The following is an 18830-nucleotide window of genomic DNA, read 5'->3' as shown; positions in this document are numbered from 1 at the left end:
CTTTTAGGACGTGTCTCCTGAGATTTGTCGAGAATTTCTGGAGGAATTTCAGATGAGAAAGAGAAGACGCTTGAGTTCTGAAGGACATTACAGCAGCTGATGTTGTTGACGCACCGCAGGACCTTCACGTCCAATCTGTAGTGTTCTTCAGTGACTGTTAGAGGATGTGTTTGTGTTCACTAATAAAACATTGTCAGTGTGTGTAAAACCTCATATCTTCTTTGTTTTATGGTTTTGCTTTACAGTCTCAATGCTCTTGAGGAAACACAGGTCTTGACATGTTACTGCACTCTTTTCGAACATCACGATTCCATTGGCTCTGTCACTTCATCAGTATCCTGATGGGACCATGAGACCTGTGTTCAGCATCACCGGCAATAGTTTTTCTTCTGTCCGACTCAGTAACGTTATGAAGTTCTTTTTCTTCATACTGTGTATATATCATCACCTCCGATCACTGAACAGATGAATAAACACAGAGTTAACTTACTTGACTTGGTCTGTTTTAAATCAAACAAATGAAATACTCAAATTTGATCAAATCTCAAAACATTGAAATCAATTTTTAAAAGGACTTTGTTTCTCAGTATTAAAGATATGAAGGATATTCACACAATGTTCACACTTTCCATTATGTTGGATGATTTTGTATAATAAATCACAAAAAAGTCCAGCAGGGTGTTTTCAGACAGGGTCACATTTAAGATAATGTATTTAAGAGAGATTGTATTAATACCTTTCAAACGACAGAATTCTTGAATAAATCCAGGTTTGTTTCTATCAGTCAATGTTGTGTTGAGACCCAGACTGCACAAGACTTTTCTGCTTTTATTTATTATATGTTATGACACTTCTGTAGCTTTCTAACACCCAAAACCATTGTTGTTAATATACAAATACGGGTTCTTCTACATTGTTCTTGTACTGCTGTTAGTTCTGGAAAAAGACAAATCATCATCGTTTCCAGATGTTAAGGTCAAAGCAGAGAAACACGTTTACACATTGATAGTGTTTTTAATATAATATCCGTTGAGGTGATGTTTGTTTGTACAGTAGTCGATATATATGGAGTCTGACCCTTTAGCTTTAGATGTCAAATCGTATAATAATAAAATGTCATTTGAAGTAATGACGTAGTGTTGCGTGTGTGCTATCTCGTGAGGTGACGAATGTGTCCGGCGCGCGCGCGCGAGCTCGAGCGCTGTCCGCTCATTGCGTTTATTGACGCTCGACACGACGCGACACGCTTCTCTCTCTCTCTCTCTCTCATTCACTCCATGAATCCAGAAGAAGAAACAACATGTCAACGAAAGCAGAGCAATGTAAGTGTTATTCACATCTATTGTCAGGCGTTATAACATCATTATTAGGTTAAAGCAGCGCGCGCTGTCTGGATGTGTGTGTTAGTACAGTACGCGACGCGACGCGTTACACACGGCGGTTTATCGTGTTCATTGAGGACAGTTTCAGGACGTATGAGGTCTTTTTCAAGGTCGTACTTGCAGATGATCGTTTCGAAGCTTTTTCATCTGCAGATCTCTCGTTATCCATTCACACGAAACCGCGACACTATAGTAAAGCTTATAAACCCTGAATCTGACGTTTAATAGTGACAATAATGTGATGATGTTTCATTTGATGGGGGGCAGTAAAAACATCCTTCGACTAGAAGCGTTTACAAACACCTCTCCCGTTATTGTGCCGGTGACAAACAACATGTTATTCAACACATGATATCTATTGAACACATTGTCATGTCATAATTTAGTCCGATCAGCGTTTTCAATAAAAATAGCTTAAAGGTATAGTTCAGGTATAGATGTTATCGTTTACACACACGAGTTAATCTGTAAACCACATTTCTTTGTTCTGATTACGCAAAAAATATATTTGGTAGAATGCTTCTAACCGAACAGATCTCGGACCCCACTGGTAGTCAAAAGTGTCATTTGCTTTCCTACATTCTTCAAAAATATATTTTGTGCTCAACAGAATGTGTTTGTGGGAGTCAATGGGATCCAACAACTGTTTGGTTAGAAGCGTTCTTCCACATTTCCTTCTCAAAGACATTTACACCGATTAGGAACAACTCGGAGTTGAGTAAATGATGACAAAATGTTATGGTGAACTGTCCCCTTAAGTATATGTAATTACAGTATATGTATATGAACTGTAAATGTAATGGGCCTCTTTCTCAGCGTGACGTGTACAAAGCAGAAGTAGGGTAAATGCATGCCTGTGAGAAAACACTCTGAATGAATGAATGGCTATGGCTGCCTTGCGACAGGAAAAAGTTTTACCCTACTTCCGGTCGCCGCCGCCATATTTTGAAAGAGGCCTATAGTGCAGCGATACAGTTGGGCAGGTACATTAGACAGAGCCGCTTGTTTGTGTGAAGTGTGTTTGTTGTTGTGCTTGTTCATGTGTGAGTTTAACTAATGGCACACCACTAGTTTTTTTATTCAGTTTTTACAATTTAAACTTGTTCTTCGGCTGCATCGAGTCCATTGATCTAGACCCATATGATCTGCACGATATGTGTGAAAACATGGAATGAATCATGAAAGCGGAATTCTTTTATTTAAATATGTCCTCTGCTTGTTCTGCATGTCTATGAGTGAATAACATGTTACAAGCGTGACACTCGTACATTTGTCTTTATCTTACTATACGAGTAAATAAACACATGAACTTCATCCACAGAGCTGTTCTGAGTTTATTTTACGAGCATTTCACTGCAGTGGCGAGAGATAGGCCAGGTGCTGAAAGACCAAAAAAAGGACACTTTTACTATCACTGCAATGTATTCATTAACAAATGTATTTGTACAGTGTCTTATCAGGTTCAATTCAATTCAATTCAATTTTATTTATATAGCGCCTTTCACAATTTGCATTGTTCCAAAGCAGCTTTACAGGGGAAAAACGAAAAACCCAAGAAAGGGTAAAACACACTACATGGTGTTTTATATAATAAATCCAATTATTCTAGTAAAATAATATCTAATGTCAGCATCTCCTGGTGGTTTATTTAGCATATTTGCATTAAGTGAATGCTTGGCTGAAAAGATGCGTTTTTAATCTAGATTTAAATTGGGCGAGTGTGTCTGATCCTCGAATAATATCAGGAAGGCTATTCCAGAGTTTGGGTGCTACATATGAGAAAGCTCGACCCCCTTTGGTGGATTTAGTTATTCTAGGTATTATCAAAAGTCCTGCGTTTTGAGATCTTAGAGAGCGTGATGGGTTGTAGTATGATAGAAGCTCTGTTAGGTAGGTAGGGGCTAAACCCTTTAAGGCTTTATAAGTGATTAAAAGAACTTTAAAGTCAATACGATACTTAATGGGTAGCCAGTGAAGGGTTGATAAAATTGGGGTTATGTGATCATATTTTCTGGTCCTGGTTAGAACTCTGGCAGCTGCATTCTGAACTAACTGTAGTTTGTTTATTGATGATGCAGGACAACCACTAAGTAGCGCATTACAGTAGTCAAGTCTTGAGGTCATAAATGCATGAATAAGCTTCTCTGCGTCAGCAACACACAGAATATTTCGTAACTTGGCAACATTTCTTAGGTGGAAAAAGGCTGTTTTTGTGACATTTGAGATGTGATTTCGAAATGACAGGTTGCTGTCTAATATAACGCCTAGATCTTTTACTGTATTTGTTGGAGTAACAGTACATCCTTCAACTTGCAGTTTATAATCAGAAATATTTGGTTTGCGTGTCTTAGGTCCGATAAGTAATATTTCTGTTTTATTAGAATTTAAAAGAAGGAAATTATAGGTCATCCAATGTTTTATATCTTCAATGCACTCTGCCAATTTGGGTAGCTGGGAGGAATCATCTGGTCTTGATGAGATATATAGCTGAGTATCATCTGCATAGCAATGGAAGCTAATCCCATGTTTTTTAATAATGTTTCCAAGGGGAAGCATGTATATGGAGAACAGCACGGGTCCCAGAACCGATCCCTGAGGTAATCCATAATTTACTTGCGTTAAATAGGATGATTCCCCATTTAGATGGACAAATTGATGTCTGTCTGACAAGTAAGATCTAAACCATTGTAGTGCCTGTCCCTCAATACCGGTATAATTGTGTAAGCGATCTAGAAGTATGTTATGGTCTACGGTATCAAACGCAGCACTAAGGTCAAGCAGGACCAGGAGTGAGATGTGACCTTTATCTGATGCTATAAGCAGGTCGTTTGTAATTTTAACGAGCGCAGTTTCAGTGCTATGATGAGATCTAAAGCCTGACTGAAATTTTTCGTGCATGTCGTTATTTTGTAAGAAAGAGCACAACTGAGTGCACACTACTTTTTCTAGAATTTTAGACAGGTATGGGAGATTTGAAATCGGTCTATAGTTTCCTAGTTCATTTGGATCCAAGTTTGGTTTCTTGATTAGAGGCTTAATGACGGCCATCTTAAAGGGACCTGGGACATGGCCTAGATTAATTGACGAGTTAATAATGTTATAGATGGGCTCAATTGCAACAGGTAGTAACTCTTTTAATAATTTAGTTGGTATGGGGTCTAGTAAGCAAGTTGTAGGTTTAGAGGTTGCGATAAGTTGAATTAAATCTTCCTGTTTTATAGTTGAAAAACGCTGGAGCCTTTCTTTTGGAGCGATGGTTGGTGCTAATTCATAGGACAGATTTGGAGGTTGAGTTTTTACAATTTTGTCACGAATGTTTTTGATTTTCTCTGTAAAAAATTTCATGAATTCATTGCTACCAAGGTGCGGCGGAATAACAAGGTCAGGTGGTGTCTGTTTATTTGTTAATTTAGCAACTGTGCTAAATAGAAACCTTGGATTGTTTTTGTTGGTTTCTATGAGGTTACGAAGGTGCTCTGCCTTTGCTGCTTTTAGTGCCTTTTTATAACAATTTGCACTCTCTTTCCATGCCATTTTAAAGACTTCTAATTGCGATTTTATCCATTTGCGCTCTAGTTTGCGTGTTTCTCTTTTAAGGGCGCGAGTGGTGCTATTGTACCAGGGTGCAATATTTTTCTCATTAATCTTTTTTGACTTCATAGGTGCAACAGCTTCTAATGTATTAGAGAAAATAGTGCCCAATTTCCTGGTCATGACGTCGAGCGATTCGTTATTTATTGGTCTGGTTATTAAAGGAGTCAGATCTGGCAAGCTCTTTGCGAAGCTATCTTTAGTAGCAGAGGTGATTGTTCTACCCTGTCGATAACGTGTTAAAGGGCTGATTCCAGACGTGCGCAAAGTACCCGTTATAAGATAGTGATCGGTGACATCGTCGCTTTGAGGCATAATATCTATATTGGTTAGATCGGCTCCGTGAGATATAATCAGGTCTAGTGTATGATTAAATCGATGAGTTGGTCCTTTAATGTGTTGTATTACCCCAAAAGATTGTAGTAGTTCTGTAAACGCCACAGCTAATGCATCGTTAGCGCTATCTACGTGGATATTAAAATCTCCCGACAATTAGTATTTTATCAACGTTAACCAATAGGTCCGATAGGAAGTCCGCAAACTCTTTGAGAAAATCAGTATAGGGACCAGGGGGTCTATACACCGTAGCCAATGTAAAAGAAAGCAATGGTTTTTTACTTTTGTTAGGAATAATTATGTTCAACGCAAGCACTTCAAATGATTTAAATTTTTGCTCTGTTCTCTGAGATACAGTAAGAAAGTTTCTAAATATTGTAGCGACGCCGCCACCCCGACCAACCGGACGTGGCTCATGCATATAACAGTAACTTGGTGGGGTACACTCATTTAGGCCGAAATAATCATTTGGTTTAAGCCAGGTCTCGGTAAGACAGAGAATATCAAAACTGTTGTCCGTGATCATTTCATTTACAATAACTGCCTTTGAATTTAGTGATCTAATATTAAGTAGGCCGAACTTTATAAATTGGTTTTGGTTGTTTATTACATTGTCTTCAGGTTTAATCACGATCAGATTTTTTCTCTGACTTTTGCCAAAATGTTTACTTTGTAGTATTATTCGGGGGACACATATAGTCTCTATATATTTGGAAACAGTAACATTTATAGCAGTTGAGGCGCACATACTATGGTTAAAGTTTTGACTTACCTGAGGGAGACTTACCTGAGGGAGACATCAGGTGCCGTAATTATTTATTAAGTATAGATTCATACCAAAATAGGAAGATACAAAATACTATATAATTGAAAATAAATATTGTTAACTCCCAAAACAGTAAGAATCAAGAGGGTATTCATGTTGAATTTGTGGTGAAATGTCAATTGATTTGGTAGCGTAATGCTACACCATTTTACGTGTTTAACAGTCATACAGTCGTCGTTTAAAAAGTAAACTACGTTTAGGCTTTTTTGGGTTTCCTTTACGTTGGGGTAGTGTGGAGTCACTTATATGCCACAAACACGAGAGAGACAAGGGACGGGACATGATTTGAAATAGAAATTTCTCTGGATTGGCACATTTTTTGCGAACATTTGGAATAATGTAAGTACACAACCGCATGAAATATATCACACTGCAAGTGATTTTTGGAAATTTCATAACCATATTCTTTCATACTGTGGCTTTAAAGATCGACCTTAGGTCCCCTAGAATTAATACGCCAACTTGCCAAAATTAAGACATTTAAAAAAAAAAAATAGAATCCTGACAAAAACACAATAGAAAATATACTGGTTTAAATGGAAACTATTCTGGTGTCGACTGGCACAGTATGTGGTGAAGTTTATTGGTGGGGTGTTATCTGGTAGATTCATCCTCTTGGAATAATGCCCCAAAACGCACTACAGAAAGACATTTTATAAAAAATTTATCTCCATGGTAAAACTGGTGTATAGTTCAATTGAATTGAATTGAATTTTATTTATTTACAATTTGCATTGTTTCAAAGCAGCTTTACAGGGGAAAATAAGAAAAACACAAAAAAGGTAAAACACAGAACAATATATAGTTTAACTTGTTATAAAAAATACCTAGTAAATAATATCTAATGTCAGCATCTCCCGGTGGTTTACTTTGCATATTTTGCATGAAGTGAATGTTTGGCTGTAAAGATGTGTCTTTAATCTAGATTTAAATTGGGCGAGTGTGTCTGATCCTGGAATAATATCAGGAAGGTTATTCCAGAGTTTAGGGTCTACGTATGAGAAAGTTCGACCCCCTTTGGAGGATTTAGTTGTTCTAGATGTTATAAAAAGTCCTGCGTTTTGAGATCTTAAAAAGCGTGATGGGTTGTAGTGACATAAGCTCTGTTAGGTAGGTAGGGGCTAAACCCTTTAAGGCTTTATAAGTGATTAAAAGAACTTTAAAGTAACCAGTGAAGGGTTGATAACATTGGGGTTATGTGATGGTATTTTCTGGACCTGGTTAGAACTCTGGCAGCTGCGTTCTGAACTAACTGTAGTTTGTTTATTGATGATGCAGGACAAACACTAAGTAGCGCATTACAGTAGTCAAGTCTTGAGGTCATAAATGCACGAATAAGCTTCTCTGCATCAGCAACACACAGAATATTTTGTAATTTGGCAACATTTCTAAGGTGGAAAAAGGCTGTTTTTGTGACATTTGAGATGTGATTTTGAAATGACAGGTTGCTGTCTAATATAACGCCTAGATCTTTTACTGTATTTGTTGGAGTAACAGTACATCCTTCAACTTGCAGTTTATAATCAGAAATATTCGGCTTGCGTGTCTTTGGTCCGATAAGTAATATTTCTGTTTTATTAGAATTTAAAAGAAGGAAATTACAGGCCATCCAATGTTTTATATCGTCAATGCACTCTGCCAATTTGGATAGCTGGGAGGAATCATCTGGTCTTGATGAGATATATAGCTGAATATCATCTGTATAGCAATGGAAGCTAATTCCATGTGTTTTAATAATGTTTCCGAGGGGAACCATGTATATGGAGAACAGCACGGGTCCCAGAACCGATCCCTGAGGTACTCCATAATTTACTTGCGTTAGATTGGATGATCCCCCATTGAAATGGACAAATTGATGTCTGTCTGACAAGTAAGATCTGAACCATTGTAGTGCCTGTCCCTCAATACCGGTATAATTGTGTAAGCGATCTAGAAGTATGTTATGGTCTACGGTATCGAACGCAGCACTGAGGTCAAGCAGGACCAGGAGTGAGATGTGACCTTTATCTGATGCTATAAGCAGGTCGCAGTTTCTGTGCTATGATGCGGTCTAAAGCCTGACTGAAATGTTTCGTGTATGTCATTATTTAGTAAGAAAGAGCACAACTGAGTGCACACTACTTTTTCTAGTGTTTTAGACAGGTAATGGAGATTTAGAATCGGTCTAGAGTTTCCTAGTTCATTTCGATCTAAGTTTGGTTTCTTGATTAGAGGCTTACTGACGGTCATCTTTAAGGGTCCTGGGACATGGCCTAGATTAATTGACGAGTTGATAATGTTATAAATGGGCTCAATTACAACAGGTAGTAACTCTTTTAATAATTTAGTTGGTATGGGTCTAATAAGCAAGTTTTAGGTTTAGATGTTGCATTAAGTTTAATTAAATCTTCCTGTTTTATAGGTGAAAAACGCTGGAGCTTTTCTTTTGGAGCGATGGTTTGTACTAATTCATAGGACAGACTTGGAGGTTGAGTTTTTACTATTTTGTCACAAATGATTCCGATTTTCTCTGTAAAAAATATCATGAATTCATTGCTACCGAGGTGCGGCGGAATAGCCAGGTCAGGTGGAGTCTGTTTATTTGTTAATTTAGCGACTGTGCTAAATAAAAATGGTTTCTATGAGGTTACGGAGGTTCTCAGCCTTTGCTGCTTTTAGTGCCTTTTTATAACAATTTGCATTCTCTTTCCACACCATTTTAAAGACTTCTAATTGCGATTTTATCCATTTGCGCTCTAGTTTACGTGTTTATAGTGATATTTTAATGGAAGCCATTAACATGCCTGTGAAGGTTTCTATTGTTTTTTTCATCAGGGATCTTAACATTAACAAAGAAAAACATCTCGCAAAACTCCCGATATAATCAATAAAATGGACTACTACATTGTTGTTTATGGTGAACAAATAATGGAAAAGTCAATCTGTTTGAGCGTGATAAAAAAATTGGTTGTAGTAGTGGAGTTTGAATTAAACTACTTGGGATTCCCCGAGTTCATTATTTTCGACCACATGGTGTATCTCCCCTCCCCCGATTAGAATACTGAATATACAAATTGGTTAAATGTTTTTATTGTTGTGCAGTTAAAATCAGCATGAAATAAAAAAGTATCATTCTTATTGTTGTACACAGTGGTGAGGTATTAATTATAATTGGTTTATCCGTGCACATCATTAAATATTTTAAAATTAATTTGCACTTGTAATCTTTAATCAAAAACATTAAGCTCCTCCCCCTCTGGCGCGAGCAGGGCTGAAATGACTCAAATCTTTCACCTTTTAACGATCCAATCAGTTGTAGGTGGATGAAATCAAGTCCCGCCCTACATTTTTTTCTCCTTTCAGAAGTCGTTTCACTTGGGTATACGTCACCATATGGAAAAAAGACGATCGACTCTTTCGTTTCATGCCAATTTTAAAGCGATAGACAATTTAAAGAGTAGACAATAAAGAAGATCCGCAGACCTCTGTGATTCATATAATGGATGTAAATGGGGTCCAGAAGAGTTCTAAAAGCACATATATCCAACACAAGCGTGATCCAGCAGCTCCTGGTGACATATTGATGTCTTGTGAAGCGAATCAATCGTCATTTGCAATAAATAAATGTAATTTATAAAAGTATGAGCGGTATTCTACAGCTTCTGCATGCATAATCTCGAATGTGAACGGACACCGTTTTGTTTACAACGTAGAGGGAGGACGCGTGTGCAGAACTATGCAGATACATCTTATTTGGGGGTGAACTATTGCTGTTTGCAAGATGTGTGTTAACAGTATGGAGTGTTAATTGTGTGCCACTTTGCTTTTTGTTTGTTTAGTTGGCTCTAAGATTCGATACTTGCAAGAGTATCACAACCGTGTGCTACACAATATATACCCAGTGCCATCGGGAACAGACATTGCAAATACTCTGAAATACTTTTCCCAAACCCTGCTCAGGTAAGTGCACGACACTGAAAACAGGTTAACCACAACAACACTTTTTTAGTTGAAGAGATTTTTAACGGCAAATGTTCCATTCTAATTAGAGTCATCTTTAAATACGGCTGTAGTCAATATCACTCAGAGAATGTAAATAATACAGGTGAATGGGTCACATCCTGTCATGAGTTATGTTATCACCAGGTTAGTTTAACCCTATGAAAGAGGTTATTTGAAACTTTGATTTGAAACTTTGATTTGTTTGTCTTATTGTCTTAGTTTTAAACTATTAAATAATGTCCTGTGACTAGCGAATCCTAATGTGTCCATTATATTTTCACTTATAGGCCTACCATGGTCTTTTCGAATATTTCCAGTCAGTTTAATTACGTTTGAAATAACCTTACAAAATAACTGCCATTTGATCTAAAATTACACCGTAAACATCAATAAAAGCTTTAACTTGGCCAATAACCATGGTATAAGCGGGATAATTCTAAAAGCTAGCCGTGCGTTAAAGGATTTTAATGCACTTTGCGGAGGCAATAACCCTCCGCTTCGCGTCAGGTGGTTCTAGGTCTCCACGTCGTGCATTAAAACCCTTTAACGGACAGCAAGCTATGGATTATCTCTAACATATTAAATAGGTGCACAACAGTGTCGTAAAACATACTGATTTATTCATAAACTTAATCATTTGGAGAAAATGATAACATTTTGAAAATGGCTAGAAAAGGGCATTTGTCAGCTTGTGTGTATTTGTGTGTAATTTGTGTTCTTAATGTGTGTGAATTATATGAACCTTATAGTGAAGTAAAACAAAGAGACATGTTTCTGATATGTGTGAGATCCAGAATGGGGCCGGTAGTGACCTCCTTTCATTCACTGTCAGTAAGACAATACAATTTTCAGATTAAACAGAACGACCATTGTGTTTTATGTTACGCACATCAAATTCCAGTTGCTCCTCCTCCTTCAAGACACTGCTGTTTTAAAAAAAGGAAAGACGTTGACACAAACACACTCATCCCTCCACGAACATGAGACATTGCTTTTGAAACCAGTGTATTCCTTTTCCATTACAGTTCTCCCGTACCAGTTTGCCGTAGACTAGAACCGAAATCCATCCAGCCTGTCGAATGCCATTTCCCCGAAATGATACTGAGACAGTATCATAATGTATTGACATACAGACATTTCTTTTTTCTGGTGCAATAAACATGTGTTGTGATCAGGGAGCTTTTAGTCGTACCTCACATACATGTTTATTCTTGGCTAAAGCATGTTTCCGAAGTGTCATCTCTGTATCGTCCTCAAAACGAATATCTTTGACAGCCCCTCCATTGCTCAGTGTTTGCCACCAGGCTCTTTGGCCTGCCGTGCGATTGGCCGGCGCCGCTGGCCCCTCCGTGGATTGGCAGCGTGGAGGGGCAGCGTGTGCGTCAAAGCATTGCTCTTCTGCAGGAGTATGGGGCTGCCACTGAAAACATGCCATTTTTTATAGTTTTGCTCCTTGTCACCAGATACGCATGAGATGCAGTGATCGTCTGTTTCGTGTGCTAAAAATTTTGTGATATTGTGCCAAACAAAGTCCAAACAAACCAAGAGCATTGAGACAAGACACTGCATCCTATGTGTGCAATATCTGGCTTTGGTTCTTTTCTACTTACACTGTCTCTGTAGAGCCATTTCAATGTAATGTGCTGTTTCTTTGTGTCTTTGTTGTCTCTTTTTTTCCCCTGTTCCCCCCCACCCCTCCCTCGGAGCAGCGTCCTGTCCCGTACAGGCAGGAAGGAGAGCCAGGAAGCTTCCAATTTGGCCGTGCCCATGACCATGTGTCTTTTTCCTGTGCCATTCCCACTCACCCCATCTCTAAGACCACAAGTCAGTTCCATCAACACTACAGTTACTCGATCCCTCCTTTACAGCGTTCTGCGGGACGCCCCGGCCGACCGGGGTGCTGCCCCCCAGCAGAGTCGGGAGGTTCAGCTCTCAGAATATCCCTCATTGGACTATCAGGGCCTCTATGCCACCCTCGTCACCTTGCTTGACCTGGTGCCCATGCTGCAGCACGGTCAACACGGTGAGTCCACACCTGCCTGCTATCGTTTCTCCTCAACGCTTGCCTCGTTGCTGAAAATGACTTTTGGTCTCACTGTTGGTCAGGCTGCATTCATCTTCTTTGTTTGACTGTGTGTCCTTCTTCTCTGTCAGACCTAGGACAGGCCATATTTTACACTACAACCTGCCTTCTGCCTTTCCTCAGTGATGATATTCTCAGTACTTTACCCTACACCATGATCTCTACTTTAGCCACCTTCCCTCCGTTCCTGCACAAAGATATCATCGAGTATCTGAGCACATCCTTCATTCCTATGGCCATATGTGAGTAAAGTCTTCTGTATTCCAAAGATAAGACAAATAACCTCATGTTAGTTTGGTAGCTCTTTATTTTACTTACTTTATTTATGGTTATTACCCACATCACGGTTCTGAATGTAACCTCTGTTAACTGATGGAGGTAACGATACCTCTCGTGTCGATTAAGTGACACTGGGGTATCATTCCTGGGAACACGCGTCTCTCTGATCTTTATAGTAAGGGTCAGTAAAATTTGACAAGTGGAATAGAGTCTCTCAGCCCTTAAAGCAGTGGGATTAGCGTTGTAACAGGAGGGAAAGAACATCCCTAGCCATCATACAATGGTGGATAACGTTGTAACTGAGGACTTCCCTTTCAGTCACTCAGTAGACATCATCTCTAGGGATGTCCCGATCATATTTTTTGTGCCCCTGATCCGATCATCTTATTTTGAGTACCTCATCCGATGCTTGTAATTTCCTAGTGCTAGGTGCACTCAAAGCCTCGTTGCTAACACCTTGCTGAATGCTTCCACTGCTCTTTGATTTCCACCCTGCAGACACAGCTTCATGCCATTCATGCCGACAGACATGATCAGAAATGTTCGGGCAAAATATAGCAGATCCGGATCAGGTTAAAAATTATTTGATTGTCCCCCCGATTTTTGCGATCAGCTCAGTACATCCCTAATTGTGTAAATTACGTGATACTAGAGGTGTCAATACACAACTGCACAACGACTGAGAAAACACAGGAATGCTCTGGGTGCCTTGCGGCAAGTACTCTACGAGGTAGTAACCGGGGCAGACTCACCCATTAGTCAAAGGTAGGCAATGATGCATGAAAGTGATAACAAGGTTGGGTTCTCCTTCCTGAGAAGAAGCCTGTGCTGAAGTGGTCCCAAATCCATCAGCAGGAGTGGAACCACCACCACAGAGGATGCCATATGCCCTATTTTCAGTGGAATCACCGGTCTGTACATGAGTAGTCAGGCAATTCAGCATTTTCTGTGCCCCTACTGATATGCCTGTTCCTTAAAGGCAAACTGCAGAAATGGTAACCACTATGTCCAACTCTGCTGTCGCACTGATGTTAGGATGCACTTCTGCATTAACATCATGAAGAGCAGACTGTGGAAGCTCTTGTTCAGCACTTGCAGATCCCTTTGTTAGAAGGGTATCTTTGTCTCATACTGAGGTGCAAAGAAGACCACTAAACCTGCATTTGCCACTCTCAAAGTTGCTGTGCCAGAAATGATTGACTGTATTGTTCCTGCAGAGGACGCCATATGGCTTTCTGGAGCAGGGGTTGCTGCACTTGTCTGGTTGTCAGGTTGCAAGAGCACTTAGCCTTCTCTGAAGGCCCACCGTGAGGTGATGTAGTAGAGAAAGCTGTTCACTCTCTGTATCTGTACTCTCATGACTGTAGGCCACAAGACGAATTGGCTGCATAGTAGGCTGTCTTGAGTCTGACCAAAAATGTTGCTTAAAGAGGAAAGACCCAGAGATAAGGAAACAGCTTTGCTGATGTTTCAAGGTACCGAAGCCCCAAAAGGCCATGTAGAAGGTGGACAAACCTGCAGGATGGCCATGGCATGCAGGCCGAGGCGATTATAAGCCCTCATTGGAAGGGTTATATATCCCTTACGATCAAGAGTAGTCAGGGTGAAAAAAGGACAGTGAAAGATGCCATCCACAACTTTACAAACTTGTCATGCACCTCTGGGAGAAAAGGTACTGGGGCTTCATATAATGCTTTGAAACCAGAAACCATTGTGCCACAGACGCTTAAAGCATTGGTAGACTAATCCCACTCGCCAAATTTCATTGGCCTTTTATATAAAGATCATACATTTTTCAATTCAATTCAGTTTTATTTATATAGCGCTTTTCACAATTTGCATTGTTCCAAAGCAGCTTTACAGGGGAAAAACGAAAAGCACAAAAAAAAGGGTAAAACACAGAACACGAATAGTTTAACTTGTTGGACTTCTGAACGAACTAACATCTAGTGTCACGTCAGCGACACACTCATGAGTTAATGACAGATAGTTGCAGTCACCACTATCTTTGATAGCCCTGTTTATACTGAATACCATATACGGTAGAATTTTCTTCAGTTTAAGGTGAAGTGTGGTCTTTAAGAGAAGTGGTGTGAGGTATTTATGGTGAAATATGTAAATGAGTTTTATGTGTCCAGTGGGATCAACTCGAAGAGAGGGTGGCGTTCCAGCGTACATCAATCTGTCTGCATCCTCCATGCTGATGATCGCCATGCAGTACACTTCAAATCCAGGTATGTATGGAAGCATCAGGCTCTATTGTTCACTGACTTTTATCAGCGTATGATATCAGTAGCTTTTGTTCAGTACAGTGGTGTTTATGGACTAGAATCAGAGGTTGTGCTAGACTTTGTCATTATCTGTCATTTTGAAGGACAGGCTCATTAAAAATCTGTCATAATCTATTATTACGTGTCACTGTGGTGCAAGTTGACGTTCTGTGCTAAATAAGTGCATGTCCGTGACGTCGCTCTGGACTTGCGTTTACTTTCTAAGCGTACTGTTTTTTAATACAAATGAAAGCCCAATAAAGCCGTTGTCATTAAGATTTTTACTTAAAATCAGTTACATATTTAATGTTTCTGTTGTCAGACATAAAATAGTAATTACAGACAAATGTTTATGTTCATATGTCCAGTCAGTTACACTGACATGTGCTTGTTAGTACTGTTTTGTCTTCATTCAGTCACTAGTAAGTTGTGATTTGGTGATGAATGTGCTGCTTCTGCCGCTCACTGAAAAGACCAGACACTGAGAGAGGCTTTTTTCCACTCACTGAAAACTAGTTTTTATCCAAAATGATGTGTAGTCGCTATGGCTTTTCTGAAAGAAAAAAGTCTGAAGTCTTACACTTACCTTCAGAATCAAACAGGTACTAACCCAACAAAGAATTTGTATCCTTTATCTAGCTTTGACCCAGTCGTAAGCTAAAATGTGTCTGCAAGATGTTGAACATCATCTAACCGTATTTGTGGTAGCTGTGTAAGGGACTTGTTAAACTCCTTTCTGAGGTGCTAGCGGAAGTAACGATACACTGCTTCACGGCAGAACGGATGATGTGTGACGTCATGTGAAAAGGGCCTATTGTGAATGATTACTCTGTTCTGCTAAATGAATAAATGTGTAAATGTCTTATTGTTTCAGTTTACCACTGTCAGCTTTTGGAGTGTCTGATGAAATACAAACAAGAAGTATGGAAGGTACTTATTTTCTTTAGTAAGAACTTAAACTGAGTGTTTTTTGTTTTGTCTTTATCATATTAATTTTCTAAACTCTGCAGCACTTTGGTCGAATGTCTGTTGTTTAAAGGTGCTTAATGATGAATAAAGTCATTCATGCTAACTTTGACATCCCTGTGTTTTTAAAGGATCTCCTGTATGTCATATCTTATGGGCCGTCACAAGTCAAACCTCCTACTGTTCAAATGCTCTTTCATTATTGGCCTAACCTGAAGCCTCCAGGTGCCATCAGTGAATACAGAGGACTTCAGTACACGGGTGAGGGAGTGACACACACTGACACTTCTTTTGTCTGCTCATGGAATCCACACACTTATTATTGTTATTACTATTATTATTTGTGCTTGTTCAGCCTGGAACCCCATTCACTGTCAACACATCGAGTGCCAAAACTCCATTAACAAACCTGCTGTAAAGGTACTGCAAATCTTCACCTCTTTGTGTGTTGCTTTCTTTGTTTTTTTGTGTGTTTCTGTTTGCTTTCGGGCTAATTAAGAAAAAGATTCTACACAACATCTATTGAATCTAAAGACGTAAAACAACATACGTATATATCAAGAGTTTGGTTCCAAAATGAGTTGACTCTGTTTTTTAATTATTTGAAAAATCATGTTTTTTATTATGTTAACATGTTTTTATTGTGTTAGTTAGCTGTATTATTTCAGTTATTACGGCTTAAATCAAAACAAACCAACTGCAGTTTGATTGATACTAACTGGAATGCACAATAAAAAACAGGATTTATCTCATTTTGGAACCAAACTCTTCAAATATATTATATACTGTATGGATATGAAACCTTCATCAATAGGGAGATGTTTCATTTAAAACACAAATACTCTCTTCAGATAAGAACATTTGGATTATTTGTAACAGAACTGAATGCTGTTTTCTAGCACTTGAATATGACTGTGTGTCTCTTGTGTCTGTGTGTGTGTGTTCAGATGTGTATTGATCCGACGCTCTCGGTCGCTCTGGGCAACAAACCGCCTCCTTTATACATCTGTGAAGAATGCAGTCAGAGGATTACTGGGTACGTGTCATTGTCCTGCTCTCTACATCCTTATCAAAGCAGGTTAGAAAGGAAGATGGCAGGAGTGGCGTTTAGTTAACCTCTGAAATGAGAAGTCAAAGTCTTTATTAACATTTCTTTGTTTCTCTTGGATGTTATTTAGTGAGTTAGGGTTCAAATGTTTTATCTTTCACTCTGAACAAACAACCAAAATTTGTATTACAATATGTACCATGTCATTTATTTATGTCCTCAATAATAATAACTCTGTGTCTGAGCACCTTTAACTAAACTGTAAACGCATATTTATTTTCAATTTGTTTGGCACACAATGATAAACACAACTGCTCAGCCGTTGTTATTCTGCCAGCTGCTGGGAACCATTAGGCTGATGAAATGAATGTGTGTGTGTGTGTTGTACTTTCACAGGGATAATGCAGAGTGGCTTGTCGATGTGCTTTTACCACAAGGTCAGTGGAACAAATCCTCACCATGTCTGAATATCACAAAGACACACAAAACATGCAGACGTCATTTAACCCAAAAGAAATGACATTGCATTAGAACAACATTGTATCCCAACTTTACATTTGAGTGTGAATCATGATTTACTGTATAAAAACTGGATTCACGTTATTTCTGCATTTGTCAGAGAGCTTCAGTTCTGATGAGTCACTTTCTAGAAGCTTTACTGAAACATGTGATTGTTCTTTTTAAAGTGATGTGCTGTTTAGAAATTACTTGTTGTCAACACGTACTAACAAAAAGAATCAATGCAAGAGCTCACCATTTATACAGAATGACACAAATCCTTGTTATGTAGAAATTAATCTTTTTTTATTTATTACTTTCTGAAACCATTCTGCTATCAACGTTTAATGTTTGTACCTAGTTGAATGTGTTTTTTATTACTAATCAAGATTGTACATTATCTGCTCTGTGAATGTACAGTAGTATTTGTATTTGTAAAGTCTGAGAGAGAGAAAGAGAGACACGGTACAGAATCATGTTTATAGTTGTCATTCATAATGAAGTTTGTGCAAAACTTCAATACACAAAAGAATTCATGAGCATTATTCACACTTTTACTCGTGGGGCCAATAACAGCTCCTACAATGATTGTTGATTTTTTGTCTTCCAAAGACTGACATGGTACTTTGTTTCTTGTCTTATACTTTAACAAAACCTCACATGATTTGATTTTCACAGCTGAAATTTCTGCTATATGTCAGAAGAAGGTAAGATTTGTTTTAGGAAATACCCTCATGTTATTGTGTTTGTGTGTGTTTGCTCATGTTTGTTCATCTCATCAGGGTATAAAAGAGAAATCATTGGATATTTGTGACCTGTCACACCCATCTGAGCTTTAGCAGCGATCGTTGTCATGATATGATTTCATTCTTGTGGCTGCGCATGAAGCTTTCATGTCTCCATCAGTAGCTGGAATCACTCTGAGTGTGTTTTGTCTTTGGTCGTGTGTCGGTTTCCCCTCATGAACGCTTATAGTCTCGTGGAATGAGAAACAGAAATAAAACAGAAATTTAAACAGAAATAGTAGCGTTAGCAATAGTGGCATTAGGGATATTTTTCATGTTTATATGTAAGGTATACTGTAAAATACAGCCAAGCAGTTGAGTTCATTCTTTCAAAAATCCAGGGAGGTGTAAAATAAAAGTGTAATTACAGTACATATACAGTATTTAGCATTCTGTGTATAATTTTAGTGTTGAGTTTGAGTAAGGATTCAGCATTTTAAAGCAGGAGATGTGAACCACATGAGTCAGATTTAGAGGCCATCCATTAGCTGAATACGTAAAGATGTTGTATCATATCTGCGTTTTGGGAGCCTGAAACCGCAATTTTTTAAAGACTGGATATCTCTGTCTTGATGTGGATGTGGCCTCAGAAGTGAAGATTAGAATGACACTAATGTACACAGCTCAGTGGGTGTTTCTGATTTGCTCGAGTTCTCCAACAAGTTGACCTCAAGTTCTCCAACAAGCAAACAAACAAACCAGGTCAGCCAACCTAAAGAATTTACTTAAATACTATATCAATTGCATGGTATTTAAAGTGCTGTGTGTGTTTTAGCCTGTAGTCA

At 38.7% G+C, this 18830-nt stretch overlaps 2 protein-coding genes across 7 annotated transcripts in view; both read left to right on the top strand.

The window, feature by feature from the left end:
- Positions 1-488, top strand: part of LOC306895701 (putative E3 ubiquitin-protein ligase UBR7) — a 39933-nt gene extending 39445 nt beyond the window's left edge. For 2 of the 6 annotated variants that reach the window (XR_013786821.1, XR_013786822.1), the window contains exons 11-12: positions 8-156; positions 246-488. Coding sequence is in view for 4 of the 6 variants with exons in the window: in XM_079459161.1 (XP_079315287.1) it covers positions 8-100 (93 nt within the window). In the remaining 2 variants the exon portion in view is untranslated. Of the gene's footprint in view, positions 1-7 lie in introns of all 6 variants that reach the window. The other 4 variants (XM_079459161.1, XM_079459159.1, XM_079459160.1 and 1 more) reach the window with 2 other exon arrangements.
- Positions 489-1300: 812 nt separating this feature from the next.
- The window catches only part of unc79 (unc-79 homolog, NALCN channel complex subunit), a gene marked incomplete at its 5' end in the record, with an annotated part of 55974 nt that continues 38444 nt past the window's right edge, over positions 1301-18830 (top strand). Inside the window, 11 exons of the mRNA XM_079457802.1 lie at positions 1301-1322; positions 9954-10074; positions 11826-12139; positions 12271-12441; positions 14617-14712; positions 15623-15678; positions 15846-15975; positions 16070-16134; positions 16662-16750; positions 17159-17199; positions 17939-17967. Of these exons, the coding sequence (XP_079313928.1) occupies positions 1301-1322; positions 9954-10074; positions 11826-12139; positions 12271-12441; positions 14617-14712; positions 15623-15678; positions 15846-15975; positions 16070-16134; positions 16662-16750; positions 17159-17199; positions 17939-17967 (1134 nt within the window). The remainder of the gene's footprint in view (positions 1323-9953; positions 10075-11825; positions 12140-12270; positions 12442-14616; positions 14713-15622; positions 15679-15845; positions 15976-16069; positions 16135-16661; positions 16751-17158; positions 17200-17938; positions 17968-18830) is intronic.

The sequence above is a fragment of the Barbatula barbatula genome (genome assembly GCF_947034865.1).
Source record: "Barbatula barbatula genome assembly, chromosome: 6".
In the NCBI taxonomy this organism is placed as follows: domain Eukaryota; kingdom Metazoa; phylum Chordata; class Actinopteri; order Cypriniformes; family Nemacheilidae; genus Barbatula; species Barbatula barbatula.
Note: the sequence above shows the minus strand (reverse complement) of the source record. Positions and strands in the feature narration are given on the sequence as shown.